This window comes from Hibiscus syriacus, unplaced genomic scaffold (genome assembly GCF_006381635.1).
Source record: "Hibiscus syriacus cultivar Baekdansim isolate YM2019G1 unplaced genomic scaffold, ASM638163v2 tig00111640_pilon, whole genome shotgun sequence".
In the NCBI taxonomy this organism is placed as follows: Eukaryota; Viridiplantae; Streptophyta; class Magnoliopsida; order Malvales; family Malvaceae; genus Hibiscus; species Hibiscus syriacus.
This window is the reverse complement of record NW_024063142.1, coordinates 1,054,979-1,070,560: the sequence shown is the minus strand read 5'-3', so window position 1 is coordinate 1,070,560 and position 15,582 is coordinate 1,054,979. Positions and strand designations below refer to the sequence as shown.

At 32.9% G+C, this 15,582-nt stretch overlaps 2 protein-coding genes across 2 annotated transcripts; both read left to right on the top strand.

The window, feature by feature from the left end:
- Positions 1 to 276: 276 nt before the first annotated feature.
- LOC120166616 (probable polyamine oxidase 5) lies at positions 277 to 2,258 on the top strand. The gene has a single exon (XM_039175850.1). It carries the CDS (start codon positions 371 to 373, stop codon positions 2,063 to 2,065), a length of 1,695 nt encoding a protein of 564 aa, XP_039031781.1. The 5' UTR covers positions 277 to 370; the 3' UTR covers positions 2,066 to 2,258.
- An 11,749-nt stretch (positions 2,259 to 14,007) lies between these two features.
- Positions 14,008 to 15,582, top strand: LOC120166378 (GATA transcription factor 21-like). Its single transcript, XM_039175633.1, has 3 exons — positions 14,008 to 14,419; positions 14,569 to 14,940; positions 15,082 to 15,582. The coding sequence occupies exons 1-3, from the start codon at positions 14,321 to 14,323 to the stop codon at positions 15,436 to 15,438; spliced, it is 828 nt and encodes a 275-aa protein (XP_039031564.1). The 5' UTR covers positions 14,008 to 14,320; the 3' UTR covers positions 15,439 to 15,582.

Genomic DNA, 15,582 nt, shown 5'->3' with positions numbered 1-15,582 from the left:
GTGCTAAATTTTAAAATTAAAACAAACGCAAATTAAAATCGCAACTTGACTCTTGACCATTCCTAGGTATAACCTATATTTGTAGGTAGTAATAGAGTTTCAAGAAAAGTAGAGCCCTGTCTCTATTAGACAAATTAAATAATGTGGGGAATTTTTTTAAAAGTTTCTCACTATAACATATACAGTGTACAGTACGCGCTCCCTTATAAATTCCTTATCATTAACTTGATATAACCTCACAGTTCTCCTTAACAATCCTCACTCTGTTCTCTCCTTTTGAGAAAAGAAAAAAAATACATTTTTCTTCAATTGTTCTCTCCTTGCTGAATATTTTGTTTTGCTGCTTGTGAAGCTAAGGTAGGATACTATAATGGCAAAGAAGCCGAGAATTGTGATAATTGGAGCTGGGATGGCTGGTCTTACTGCAGCTAACAAGCTCTATACTTCCACTAGCTCCAAAGATTTGTTCGAGTTGGTTGTTGTCGAAGGCGGCAATAGAATTGGCGGAAGAATCAACAGTTCTGAGTTTTGTGGTGACAGAATTGAGATGGGTGCTACTTGGATCCATGGAATAGGAGGTAGCCCGGTTCATCAAATTGCTCGGGAAATTCATGCTCTTGAGTCTGACCAGCCATGGGAGTGCATGGATGGGTTCTCGGACGAGCCGAAGACCATTGCCGAAGGAGGGTTCGAGCTGAATGCCTCTATCGTTGACCCCGTATCCACCCTTTTCAATAACCTGATGGATTTCGCTCAAGGGAAGTTGGCTCAAGACGGTGCAGGCGGTGGAGGGGACACTTGTTTCTCTAATTTTGCAGCTAAAAAGGCCTCAAAAGGTTGTACGAGCAACGGTGGGTTTGGTAACCAAAGTGTCGGTGGGTTTCTTAGACATGGCCTCGATGCTTTTTGGGATTCTTGCAAGGACCGTGAGGAGCTCAGTGGGTATGGTAAATGGAGCAGGAAGTTGCTGGAAGAAGCTATTTTCGCCATGCATGAAAACACCCAGAGGACTTATACTTCAGCCGGTGATCTGTTCAATCTAGATTTCGAAGCAGAAAGGGAGTACCGCATGTTCCCTGGTGAAGAAATCACCATTTCTAAAGGCTACTTGAGCGTAATCGAACACCTTGCATCTGTTCTTCCTCCTGGAGTAATCCAATTAGGCCGCAAAGTCACAACAATTGAATGGCAGCCTGAGAGTCATAAATCAAAAGAAATTCCAAATAGCTATGATTCCAGTTGCAGACCAGTGAAGCTCCACTTTTGTGATGGATCTGTCATGTTAGCAGATCATGTGGTAGTCACAGTTTCATTAGGTGTCCTAAAAGCTGGAACCGGTCAAGATTCAGGTATGTTCAACCCTCCGCTTCCTTCTTTCAAGACAGAGGCTATATCAAGACTAGGATATGGTGTTGTTAACAAGCTGTTTCTTCAATGGAGTCCAAATGGCAATAATCGAAACGCCAATGACAAAGACAAGTTCCCTTCCCTGCAAATTGTTTTCCATCCCCCAGAATCCGAGTTAAAGCATGAAAAGATCCCATGGTGGATGAGGAGAACAGCGTCTCTTTCTCCTATTTACAACAATTCAAGCGTCCTCTTATCATGGTTTGCAGGGAAAGAAGCTCTGGAGCTCGAAACCCTTACCGATGAAGAGATTATAGACGGAGTTTCATCAACAGTTTCTGGTTTATCATCAGCATTAAAACCCCACAAGGAAGTGAAGCATGATTCCCCTGAATTCTGCAATGGGAGCGCCAGTAAAGGTGGTGAAGTAAGATTTGTCAAGGTTTTGAAGAGCAAATGGGGCAGCGATCCATTATTCTTGGGATCTTACAGCTACGTTGCTGTTGGATCAAGTGGCGCTGATTTAGACACAATGGCTGAGCCATTACCGAAGACTGGGAGCTCCGAGTTAGACCGCGGTGTGAATCATGCACTTCAAATTTTGTTTGCTGGGGAAGCTACACACAGAACCCACTATTCTACAACCCACGGAGCTTATCTTAGTGGTCTTAGGGAAGCCAATAGGCTTCTGCAAAACTATCGTTGCCATGGGGTTTAGACTTAGCAATTTCATTCTGATTTATTTTTAAATACCCTAAACCATCTTTCTTTCTCTTTCTTTAACGTAAAGCAAAGGGGGTGAATGAGAGCAAAAAAGAAAAAGAAAAAAATGAGGGGGGTTTAATGAAATTATGGAAGAGATAGATGGGGACATTTTTAAATGTATTGGTATGAATTAAAAGAGGCTTCTTTTCAATTTCTATAGGTATTCTCTTTGCTTTTGTGTGAGTACCCATGGATTTCCTTTTCATATATATATATATATATGTAATCATGCTTTGATATTCAAAGCAAAACCATTTTAAGATGGTGTTTGGCATTCAATGAGCTGTTGTTGTGTGATAGTTGGGGAGTATAAAGAACAAAGGGAGAAGCTTTGGATCCCACTGCTCATTGCTTTGGCTTTTGGCCACCGGACAGCATCCACCAAACCTGGCTCTTTCCAGCTAGGAATCTCTTAAATGAGCCTCCTTTTCTGGCTTTAGAACAACATTGCCAACCAAAAATAAACTCAGAATTAGGGATTTAATTACGGTTACAAACGTGTTTACGGTTTTAGATCTGGCTGTGATTGTAGTAGGTTCTCCAACTACATGTATGAAAACAGTGCATCCCTGAGTGTGAGTTGAAGTGCATGAGCCAGAGAGAATCAGATATGCTCATTGCCATCTGATTGCTTAGATCATTGGGTTATTGGCTATCATGGGTCCAACCCCATGCACACGTGATAGTGCAGACATACACAAAGACAGTTAGCTCAGACTCTTACTAGACAACACCAGTGGCCTACGCTTGGTATGATAGACATGGAAAATGACAGTCCATAAGCCATACAATATCAGCTTGAAAAACACCACAGATATTTTCTGTCTGGAGTTATTTTTTCTCTCTTATTATCACCATTCCATTTTCTTCATGTACCACTTAGGTCCACCACTCCCAAATTATTTGACCCCCGTCTTACAACTAACAACAACAAAAGCAAATCTACCAAGGGTTTTCCTTTTAATCTGGTTAGGATTAGGGTGAGTGAGAGCACCCAACAAACAGCAAAACACTGTGTAGTCAAATCAGTAAAGCTTTTCACAGAGTCTCCATTATTGTGGGTTATGAGAGATTTTGGCAGGCTCTCTCGCCCAAAAATAACCGGGAATGCCCCACTTGCTGTCTCTTTTTGCCTCTTGTGGGATTCAATCACCCTTTGATCATTGTGCATATCGCAGACCCCTCCTCTGTCACCGAGTCCTTGTCTGCTTCACAAACGAACAAAGAAGAATCTCCATTTCAAACATCTCACTACTAAATAAGTATATTATTTTCTTTCTTCAATAACACTCTCTTTTTCGCCTCCTATTCATCATTATCAATTATCATCTCACTACTAACATTGCTTTCATGTGGTTTTCAGCTTTATTTTACTGTTGGATTGCGGCCCTTTCATATTTTATGCTAAAGATTTTGCACGTATAATTTTTCTTTTCATTTGGAAAAAGCTACTAAAGTTGAATTGATCATGGCCATCATTTTCGATGAGAAATATATTAAACTGCAACGTGTAGCATAAAGATTGATCCATTTTGTCAGGGAAAAAAGCAAACATTTTTAACTAACAATTCAATTCAAATTTGGACTTCCTTTCTTGTTCCTTTGCCTTTCTTCCATTCTAAGTTGTAACAAGCAATCTTCAGACGAAATGTACCATAAAATCTTCAAACATGCTTTGATTCAACAAAGCTGTCTAAAGGGGAAAAAAGTTCTTTTTTCTTACGTTTTAACATACCAGACTGATAAGATTTTTCCATAACTTTTCACGTAAAAAAGAAGCTTGGGATTCGGGAACCACCGTACGTGCCATTCGTTTGAAGCCTTGTTGAAACTTTTCTGTTTGAAAATTTCAGGGCTCATCATTGTCCACTGCAACACAATATTAACTTTTTTTCTTTGGGATTAAGAATCCCAGATTCTTGATTAGTTTTATAGATTTAAAATAAAAGGAGAGAGCTGTGTACTTCATTCCTTCTTTTTCTATCCTTATGAGACCCTCCGATTTAAGAAAGTTATCATGTTGGCATCTCAAAACATTCTTCGCTTTATAAAGTTCCCCTTGCGATGATAGCATAGCATCAAGCTTTTAACTTTAAAAAGAGCAATTTGTATGCCAATTATAGGGTTTATAAGGTTCTTTTGAGGATTTTCCTTCATTGCCATGCCCCAAGAGAATTAGCTCATAACTACTTTAATCGATGGTCCAAAAGAATAAGTAAAATTGAATCAGTCGGAGTGATTGAAACGAGAATTAGTGGTCTGATTGGTTTAATCATCGTATTTTTACTATATTGTTCAATACTTTTCAAGAGAAAAAAAGAAGAATTTCCGTACGTGGGATTCAAATCTTTAATATGATCTCAATAGACTTGAAATCCAGGTAAAATCTTATTACCAAACCAGTAACTTCTGAGTTGATGCCTTGTTCCTTTCACTTGAAAAGTGAACTTTATTGGTGATGTAATTTTGTTTCATAGTAAGTTCTTCACTCATTCATTGATGTTTGTCCTTGACAGCAAGTGTTTCGATACCCACCAGATAGTTGGCTTTTGTCTTTTTAATGAGTGCATAGGGTCCATCAATGTTAAAAACAGTGAGGTAAGGTAACAACCGATAAAAAAACAAGACTTTATGATTTTGGTTAACCTTTTTGGCCTTTTTGCCAGAGGACACTGCCGGTAATAATTCCCAGAAAGAAAGACCCTTGGAGGGCTAGCTTTTCTGTTTTACTTTGCTCAGAGAGTCAATCACACTGCCATTGGACTTAATTTTCCCCAATCGTGAGAGTGTCAATATATTTCCCAATATACGCAAATATAAAAAGTAGAGTTGTGACTTGTGCGGCTTATCTCTTTTCTATTTAGTTTTTGTTTATCACAATAATATCAATTTTAATATTGATTATCAATTATAAATATTTTTTTATTATTTTTTTCTCTATATCATATCTTTATTTTTTTTTATTTTTTAATATTCAATAAATCTGTTTGTGTTATATATTTTCATATGTTTTTATGACATATTTTCTTATGTTTTTTACATTTTTTCGTTTATTTGGTCTTTTTTTCTTTTTCTATGTATTGATTTAATATCACACGACTGATCAAGATGACACTTATATGATATCTTGTTGATATTTTCTACTTTGGACACTTTGATTAGATTTGGATACTCGATTTGTGTTCGTTGATAACTTTTCACGTCGCTCGAGTCTGATTTACGGTTTATCGGTGGTCTTTCAATAGCTTGATCTCCTTTTGTGATTCTTTTACTGATACAATCAAATATGTTTGTGTCTATCTTTATTAGAGTTTCTTAGTTAAATTTAATCTTTTCTTATGTGATCTTAAGTTGCTAGTTTTGTTTCAATGATTATAGGAAATTTTTCTAATTATATGATTAATTTACGATTATGATTGTAAATATTTATTATATGTTAGAATATTTCTTATTTTGAACAAAATTAATTACTTCTATAAAAAAAAAAAGTAAAAAGTGGAAAACGTAATTGAATTGTAAATCTGTATTTGTAGAGTACAGCAAATTTAATCATGAAGATGTCCCGACGACAAGAGAGCATTAACAAATAAAGTGGAAAACGTATAATTAGATTTGATCCGTGATTGCAAGTGAAGGAAGACATAATTTTGTCGAATGATGAAGGAAGACATAAAGTCCAGGAATATCGGGCACTAAAACGACCCATTTCTAGACAACGATTTAACAGCCTACACCATAGTTGTAATAGCAATGTCATATACCATAGGGTATCTTTTCAATAGCTAGGCCACAGGGTTTTCTTTCCTTGTTCAATGTGACCCATCACGAATCTAATTGGCCAGTTATCAGGCAGCCCAATTACCCAAACCCCAAAAAAAATACACAGCCCATTGGGGTCAACGGTCGAATCGAACGCTTACTAGGTGATACTTTCATCGCCTATATAGTTTACACATCACCAATATTTAAAATTTTTAGTAAATATATATAATTTTTTTAAATAATATGGACCGCAAATGAAAAAAAAATGGGGAGGGGGTGTGGTTGGGTTATTTTGCCCATGAAAAGAATTGAAGGCAGCGGCACCATAACTTGCGCAGAGAATGGGATGTTGGGGGACCTAAATTTGGCATTAGGGGACAGTGTGAGGAAGGGGTTAAGGGGCAATGGCCCCCTTTGCCGATCTTCGAAAGCAACACATGGTTGTACATATATACCTTGCTCACCCAAATTCCCCATTTTAATCTCATATAGTCCTTGTCCATCAATGTCTCCACCTCAGACCAAATCCTATAGGATCTATTATCAACCTGCCTACGTAGCCTGCTTCCTTATCATGAAAATACCATTATTATGCTATTATTTAATCTACCCAAATAAAATCTCCCATGGATGCTAGACATTCCCAAAGAGGCTTCTAAAGGAAAATAAAATTCGGCACGTTTAGATTTTCTTTAACAAAATAAAAGCTGTTAATTTTATTAAAAATAAGAAAAAAATATTCGAATTACATTGAAAGTTTACAACCACAACCGTAAACTAAAATACATAATAAATACATTTTCTTATAATCATTAAAATCCAGCAACTTAATATCACACAAGGGATATGCAAGGAAAATGTTAAAAACCTAAAAAAAAATATTGAGATACGAGCATATTTGATTGCATCTGCAAATAAACCACAAAAGGAGGTCAAGCTATTAAAATATCATCGACAAATCGTAAATGAAAATCAAGCAATGTGATAAAACTATCCAAAAATGCAAATCTCGTATCCAAATCCAATCCGAGGGTCGAAAGCAAGAAATATCAACATGATAACAAATAAATATCATATTGATAAGTTGTGACGATATCAGATCCAACTATAAGAAAAAATATAAACAAAAAATAACAGTCAAACGACCATAAACATGTCAAAAGGCAAAAATATATACCATAAAGGTAGAATTATTAAAAATTAAAAAAAAAACAAAAGATAATAATAAATATTGGTAGTTGATGACTAATACTAAAATTGATGACGTCGTGAATCATAAAAATTAAGAAGAAAAAAAGACTAATGATGCCATAAGAAAAAGGAAAAGAAAACCTAAGGTTGAAAACGTAAAAGTAAAACTTCGTAGGTATATTTAGATTTTGAATTTAAACCATTAGTTAAATAAACATTGACTCTAAAAAAAGTTATTAATTACGTTATACTAACAACGAGTTGATATATATAACCAATAACAAGTTGATTTAGTACTTTAGTAGGATGAGATACTAAATTTTTTAAATAATGTTAAGAATTTGAATCTCGAGAATAAAATAAAATAGATTGAAAGGTTATCCCTTTGTGGGTCTCTACAAAAATGATTAAGATTAATCGATTAACAAATGAAATATTGATAACTAAACCATAATATATATATATATAAGTAATTTAATATCATCATAAAATTATAATATACTTATTTGACCATAAAACAATTAAGTAATTCAGATTTACAATTATCGAAGCAATATAAAATTTTATAATAACAAAATTTAGGTCTTGTATTAAAAAATCTTATAGTGACAGAACCTTATAATTCAGAATATCATGTACAATAACGGAAACATGGGATGTCAATAATATTTTTTTTTGAATAATGGAATGTCAATAATATATAAACATGCGACAGTCGAGCTTGAGGATTATTTAGCTGGCGTTATTTTTCTTTACATTAAAAAACCATTTATTTATATTATGTTCATTTTACTTTTAAATATTGTCTTGTTTATTATGTCAATAATATATTACTTAATGCACGTTATAAATAATAATCGGTTGTTATCATTTAATTTAAAATAATATTTTGTCTTTCTTTTTTATTTGTTGCCCTCCAGTTCTAAGGCTTCTCCTTGATTAATCTGGACCGATTCGGGTCGTACACTTGGTTTTGGTGGGTGAGTCTTCCAGCGGGGATTTTCTAAATACACAAGAACTCAAACTTTAGATATTGCTTAAGCGATATTAAGATGTTTACCACTTGAACAAACCCCGTTTGTAATATTTTATGTTTTCTAATTGTAATATGTATTGATTTCATTTTAAGTTTTTTTTTTGAATAAAAGCCGCTAGTATTATTAAAAAGTGAAAAATATCCAAAACTAAAATAAGATTTATAACTACCATTGTAAACTAAATACATAATTTGGACATTTTTCTATAGCATTGAAACTAACCACTTTAGATCATATAAAGACCATACATCAACCCCGTTTGTAATATTTTATGTTTTTCTAATTGTAATATGTATTGATTTCATTTTAAGTTTTTTTTTTGAATAAAAGGCGCTAGTATTATTAAAAAGTGAAAAATATCCAAAACTAAAATAAGATTTATAACTACCATTGTAAACTAAATACATAATTTGGACATTTTTCTATAGCATTGAAACTAACCACTTTAGATCATATAAAGACCATACATCAGAAAGGTTAAAAACCTAACTAAAAGACAAGAACAAAATAAATACGAGCAGATCTAATTGTATCGTTAAACGAATCACAAAAGGGAATTAAGCTATTGAAATACCACCTAAAACCACAAATAAACATTGAACATCGTGAGAAACTATCAACGAACCTAAAATTGCGCATCCAAATTCAATTCGAATGTACATATCAGGGAAGATCAACAAGATTTCAAATAAACGTAATCTTGATCAGTGGTGGCTGTAACACCCTTAACCCGTACATGTACTTAATTACGAGCTAAAGATGTCACATTGACTTTTTATAACATTCTATATTAGAAAACTCGTAAAATTTTGTTTCATTTTCAAGCTTCAATTTATCAATTGAAATCCATTTAATAATTCGTATAAAATCACAATATATTATTTTATCATTCAATTTAAATCTGATTTTATGCAACAATTAGTAGTTCAATGTTGTTTCTCAACATATATAAAACTACCAAAATACTGCATAATTTAAAAGTAATTCATTTACCCTTTAAATTATATCTACTACCAACCATTTTAAAGTTAGTCTATCAGAGCAATTCAAAACATTTATAATATACATGCCACTAATGAGTAAAAGATGTCTTAATGATACTGTAGGTTGTATTGATTCCCAAGAAAAGATGCTCTCAGTGTTCCTTACTTCACGTCATTTTCTTTATCTGAACCTACGCATGAAAGTTATCACACGATAAGTGAGGCAGTAATATAACTAAGGTGAGATAAAACATAAAATACTTTAAAACATAAAAAAGTAATTTAAAGAAAATCATTGAAACTTTCAAACCGAGCTATTTAAGCTGATTTCCTCTTTAAAAACCTAAAAATCATCATCTCATGACTTTATCAAAATCATGTAAAAAACAGAAATAACAACTATATCATATTCTTTTTCATTCGTACATATTTCAAAACTTTCATTTTTCATTTTCATATTCTTTTCTTTCATATACTTTTCATAGCTTTCACAGTCACTTTTTATATTTACTTCGCCCAATATATATGTAAGAGAATGCAAGGCACATGCGTCAAACATAATGTGCGCACTAGGCACTTCACGGTACCAAATCACCATCATCATCATAAGATGCACTCCAAGTGCTATCTTATTATATGCACCAACAATGTCATTCATAATGTATGTGAATGTACCATAACTTTACTTTAACTTTAGTCAATTTCTTGACTTGCCAAGTGTACCTACGACTTTCAATGCAACATACAATGGGCTTTCATATTATATTATATTCATTTATTAATCATGTAATTCAAATCAAAATCATTACCAATTCAGAATCATTTTTCATTCATCATCATAAAATTTTAGCTTGGGCAGTTCATACCTTAAAATATTTTAAATAACATTTATAAAATCATCGAGGAAATATTCCATTCATAAAATTATTCAGATTATTCTTTAGAATCACTTTAGAAAATTCATTTAAACATCTTTTTCAAAAGATATCATATAAAAACATATTGGGTAATTTCGTATAAAAAATAATCATAATTCCTTTATATAAAATAATGAAAATATTCCATAATTAAAATAAAATCATACTTTAATAATAATACGAGATTGACTTATCGTAAATCTTCCTCAATCAAAATAATTAAATAAATAAAATGCACCCATCTTTGTCTCACTACCGGACATTTTCTACGATATTCTTTTCAATCCCGTACTTTTTCCTTCCCTTTTGAGTCACTTGGATCTCTAAATTTATCATGGTCTGAATATCGTCATAAAGTATTATGATATCCAATACATATGTCACTATTCTACTAACATTATCCATTTTTGATAAAATAATTTCTATAAGCATGATCGATACTAAATCGATATAAACCTAAATCACAATTTCGTCATAACTTCAAACTTCCCAAAACAACTATTCGTTTCCATAAGTATTCATTTCCATCGTCAATCTTTCAACTTTCACAAACTTTGCACTTAAATCCCCATTTATAATTTTTTTAGAATTCACATCAACTTTTTCATTTAATTCAAAATAGTCCTTCACCATTTTATCTTATTCCAAACCAAACATTAAAATTTCCAGCATATAACTAATATGCTCAATCCCATACTTTAACATTTAAAAACTTGCAATTTCCTCCTTAATTTTCCCTAGCCTTTTCAAGTTCAACCACTAATTTTACCAACTTGCAATTTGATCCCAAACATAAACTTAAACTTAAAAATCAACATTCAAATAAAAAATTCCAGCATTTTAATTTCATACTCAACTAGTGCCTTCACATTTTAAACTTACATTTAAGTCCTTAAATCTCAAGAACTTTCAAATTCCACTACCCAACTTGTTAAATTTACACTTTGATAATCAAATCAACATTCTAACTTAAAATGCATCATTCCATAATTAAATTTCAGCATTGAATACTCCAAATTACACATTTATTCATCAATGCCTCAAAATTCTCAAAACTTGCAAAATGGCCCTTTTACCATCTCAAGGTTCCAAATTGATCCAAATCAACTTCTAAAACTTGTTGAGCAGTTCTAATATCAAATATAGGTCATAGGAAATTTTTTAATATTTCCCCTATTTTTTCTCCCCTTGGCCAAATATAATTAGTATACTAGGACTTGATTATCATTCAATTTCAAGCATGAATTCAAACTCCTATGACAAATTGATTATAAGTATTTCTACTTCATTTTAATCATCATACATACTTGAGAATTAATCTACAACACTAATAACATAAAAATCATCCTTTAATTCTTCAAAATTCAACATGTTCTTCATGAACCCTAACCATGAATATTACCATCCAAGCATGTTTTCCATAAACTCTTTATATCAAATGATAGATAATTTCAATTTCAAGTAGATTAATTCTCTATCTAATAGCTTAATCCAAAAATCAATCGAATAAGCTTAAAAATGAACTTGAAAATTCTTGACTTAATAGCTATGGTGGTTCACGTTTTGGGGCCAAAAGAAGCTGAAAATTCTTGATTTTTCTTCAATTAAAACATAATATACTTTGTTTAATCTAATATAAATGAATTTAAAATTCAATTAATGTGAAATTATTATTTTACCCTTAACGAAACATGATAATTTCAACTTGTCATTGGAATATCTTCCATTTTAATATTCCCAAGTCAAATATGAACAAATAAAAATCCACTTTCCACCTTTGCCCTTGCAATTTTCAAAAATTGCACTTTAGTTACTAAAATTAACAATTTTGGCTTAACATGAAAAATCGACCTTAATTCCACTGATTCATGTTAAATTTTATCGTTCTAAATTATGAAAAAAAAATAATATTTATAACATTTTTTCCAGCATCCTTCAAATTTTCGTGAAATTCTGGTTCGATCCGTTATTCAATTTCTTGTCGTACTTTACTACTTTATAGTTTTTAATACAATTCTCGTATCAAAATTCTGATTCCCATGAAAATGTTAATTTTGGGAAAAACTACTAATTTACGTTCCAAAATATATAACTTTTAGAAATTATATTTTTGGTCCCCTAAACTTTTGTAAATTTATACTTTGGTCACTAAACTTTAAAAACATACATTTTGGTCACTACCCAAAATTTGGGGTATTATTGTGGCATTGTTAAATCCAACCCTAAGAAAACATAAATAAAAGAATGGCTAAATGATCGAGAAAGAAAAAGAAAAATGTGATACAAAGACAAAGATAAACGTCCCATAAAGATATAATTATTCTTATTAAAAACTAAAAAAAATAAAGAGAAAAAAATTGACGATTGACAACCAGCATCAAAGCCGGTGTAGTACCGCCTAAACAAAATTAAAAAAGAAAAAATTGATTTGGTCTAAAAGAACGACACAAACCCAAAGTAAAAAAAAAAAGAGGAACGGCTAGGTTTCCTTTTGCTCCAGTTAAAGCTGTTTAATAATTTATTAAAAGATAATAATTATATAATATAGTTTGATCTTTAAAGCTATAAATCTGTGGTTTTATAACTGTACGCGGAAATATTAATTTTGTAAACTAATAAATCAAGTATCCCGAATGTTTAACTGAACTTATGGTTTTTGTTGGCCCTAGTTTTATATGTATCATATGAGTTAACAACTTAAAGTAGGGTTTCATTTTGAGTTACTGAATGAAGTGTCAATTTACCAGCTCAACAAGATGGTTAATACCAATCACAGATGCGTTTTGAGAACAACAGTAGAAAAAAATGAGAGAGAGAGAGAGGAATAAATGATTGTATTACATACTGCAATTGTATAGAGAGCGAGAGACTGAAATCATGTGATCTGCTTAGATTAATTCGAAAAACACCGATAATTCGTTGACTTTCAAAAACACTGAAAATATCAAAATCGAGTTTTGAGATGGCATCAGTATTAACAATAGAACCATCTTTTTCTTTTGTGTTGTTCCTTTCCTGGCTGAGCCTTTTTTAATTATTTTCTCTCATCCCCTTCGTCGTCCCCCATGGTGTTCACATTTAGAGTTTTCTCGTTTTCCCTAAAAAGAGTAAAAAATGCAAAGATGAAACATGATTCGCTACAGTAAAAGTATGTGCAAGATTATTAATATACATACATATACATAGAATGATGGTAAAGGTGTGGGGTGCTGCATTTGTCTCTTGCCTGCTTTAAGCATTCAATGCTTTTTGGCAACACTAAGGTGGTGAAGAATGGAGATATTTTTATCTTTCCCATGGAAAACTTTAGCCCTTCTCTGCTCGCATTACATATAGTACATATATGTACAGATGCACCGTCCTCCAATGCTCCTTAAACATACCTAATATTTAGCCACAGAACCCCTAATTCCCTAGCTACCTGACTGAATCATGGATCATTATCTGCCTTGTTTCTATTCTTATTAATAGTATTTATTAAGCAAAAACTAATATATATATATATATATATATATATATCTTCTGTGTTCGTACTCGCTAAACTATTTTCTTTGGGGACACCAGCAAGACTTAAAAGAAAGTTAAGTCTTGGTTTGATACTAATCACCATTATATATGAATGATTAATCTCCCGTTTTGATAGTCTCATCGATTGTTTTGTGATGTTAATAAAAAAAATATACTTATATCTTTATTGTTCTTCTTACTATAATTAATATGTAAAATTTATGATTATTTCTATTATTCATGTATTGTCGTCTCCAATGAGTTAAGATAAATTCTCTCATTATTAGTAAAATTCATTGATAATTTATCAAAATTAAATCTTACTCCTAATTAATTAAAAATAAGAAATATGTGGAGACCAGAGTTAATTTCCATGCTTGATTAATTAATTTGTGTGGCTACGATGAAATGAAGTCTATCTTGAGCTTTTTGGAATTATTTCAAGTGGGGGTAAAATCTGCAGATAGGGTTTCTTTTTCATTTCTCGAATAAGGTGGAGCAGCACAGTAAGCATAGTATCCAAGATCAAGACTTCACATTTTGCTTTGTTCCCTTTTTAACTTTATGTATTTGGGTGCCATTCATATATGTGAAATCACGTGAACCTCTTATTTGCCCTTTCTGATCGTCCTTTATAAGGAATTTTGCCACTCGATGCCATGGCGTAGGCCCCCTTTTGCCTTTTCCTCTCAATCATTCATCCCTTCCCTAATCTCAATAAACATACATACATCTCTCCACCTTTACTGGACGACTATGCACGCCAAGCGCATCACTTGGTTGCTCCATCTTCCTTAGCTTATATTTCCTCATGTCTTCTAGTAATTGCTATTCATCTCTTTATCCTTTTCCTATTGACCTCAACGAAGACGTATATAATGTTGAGCAGCAGTTCCATGATCTAGAAGAGGTACATAATCATCATTACTTTCACTTTTCATGTTATCCATCTTTGATAAACTTAGGGTTTTAACTTTTTTTTTGTTTCCTTCGAGTTCCTTTAGCTTTTTTAGGGTGAATAATTATTGATCACTTGAATTTTTTTTTCTGTTGCTTCAGGAAAAAGTATATGTTCCGGAAGATGGACCATTGAAGACTGATTGCGAGCTCAAGTTATCAACATGGAAAGAAGAAGAAGAAGAAGAAGAAGAAAGGGTTGAAACTCATCAAAGTCGTGAGAATTTTAGTTCTGCGAACTGGATGCCTTCGAAGATGAGGATCTTAAGGAAGATGATGAACTCGGATCATGTCGATCTATCGAATAATTCTGAGCTGAAATCTAAAGATCAACACAAGCAGCAGCAGCCATCATCGTGTACGGATCACAGCGGCAACTCTTATAACAACAACAGCAGCAGCACAATTAGGGTTTGTGCTGATTGTAACACAACCAAGACTCCTCTTTGGAGGAGTGGACCTCGAGGCCCCAAGGTACTAAATCTCCGGTATCTCTCTCTCTACCTCTCTTTATCAAAATCCTTGCCCTAAAAGTGAGCTTAAAGAGTATAAAGTCTAGTACGATACCTGTTTAAGAAAATTAATTGACCATTTTTTTTAATTTTTCTGCTGCAGTCGCTTTGCAACGCCTGTGGAATTAGACAAAGAAAAGCGAGAAGAGCCATGGCTGCTGCTGCTGCTGCGGCAGCGGCAACTGGCAGCACTGCTGTTGCTGCTGAGACAACGAAAACGGCAAGTGTGAAGAGTAAGGTTCAACATAAGGCAAAGAGATCAAGCGACGATTGTGTTCCACATTTCAAGAATAAAAAGTACAAGCTTACTCCTCAATCCCACAGCAGAAACAAACTGTGTTTCGAGGATTTAAGGATAATCTTGAGCAAGAATTCAGCTTTTCATCGAGTTTTTCCTCAGGATGAGAAAGAAGCCGCGATCCTGCTGATGGCCTTATCGTATGGACTTGTTCATGGCTGAAAATTCTCTCCACCAGCTGCTCATATATATATGTTGTTTTCTTACGTTTTAATAATGTTGGAGTGTACTATGTACCAGCTAGCTAGATCATAAATGCCCGAACAGTAAAAGTGAGTGAGAAAATTAAGTAGTTAGGAAAACATA

Excerpts from the sequence above, each read along its gene's own strand:
- LOC120166616 (XM_039175850.1), top strand. The coding sequence starts at position 371 with ATGGCAAAGAAGCCGAGAATTGTGATAATTGGAGCTGGGATGGCTGGT.
- LOC120166378 (XM_039175633.1), top strand. The coding sequence starts at position 14,321 with ATGTCTTCTAGTAATTGCTATTCATCTCTTTATCCTTTTCCTATTGAC. Across the intron at positions 14,420-14,568 it reads AGTTCCATGATCTAGAAGAG|GAAAAAGTATATGTTCCGGA; the intron begins GTACATAATCAT and ends CTGTTGCTTCAG. Across the intron at positions 14,941-15,081 it reads GTGGACCTCGAGGCCCCAAG|TCGCTTTGCAACGCCTGTGG; the intron begins GTACTAAATCTC and ends TTTCTGCTGCAG.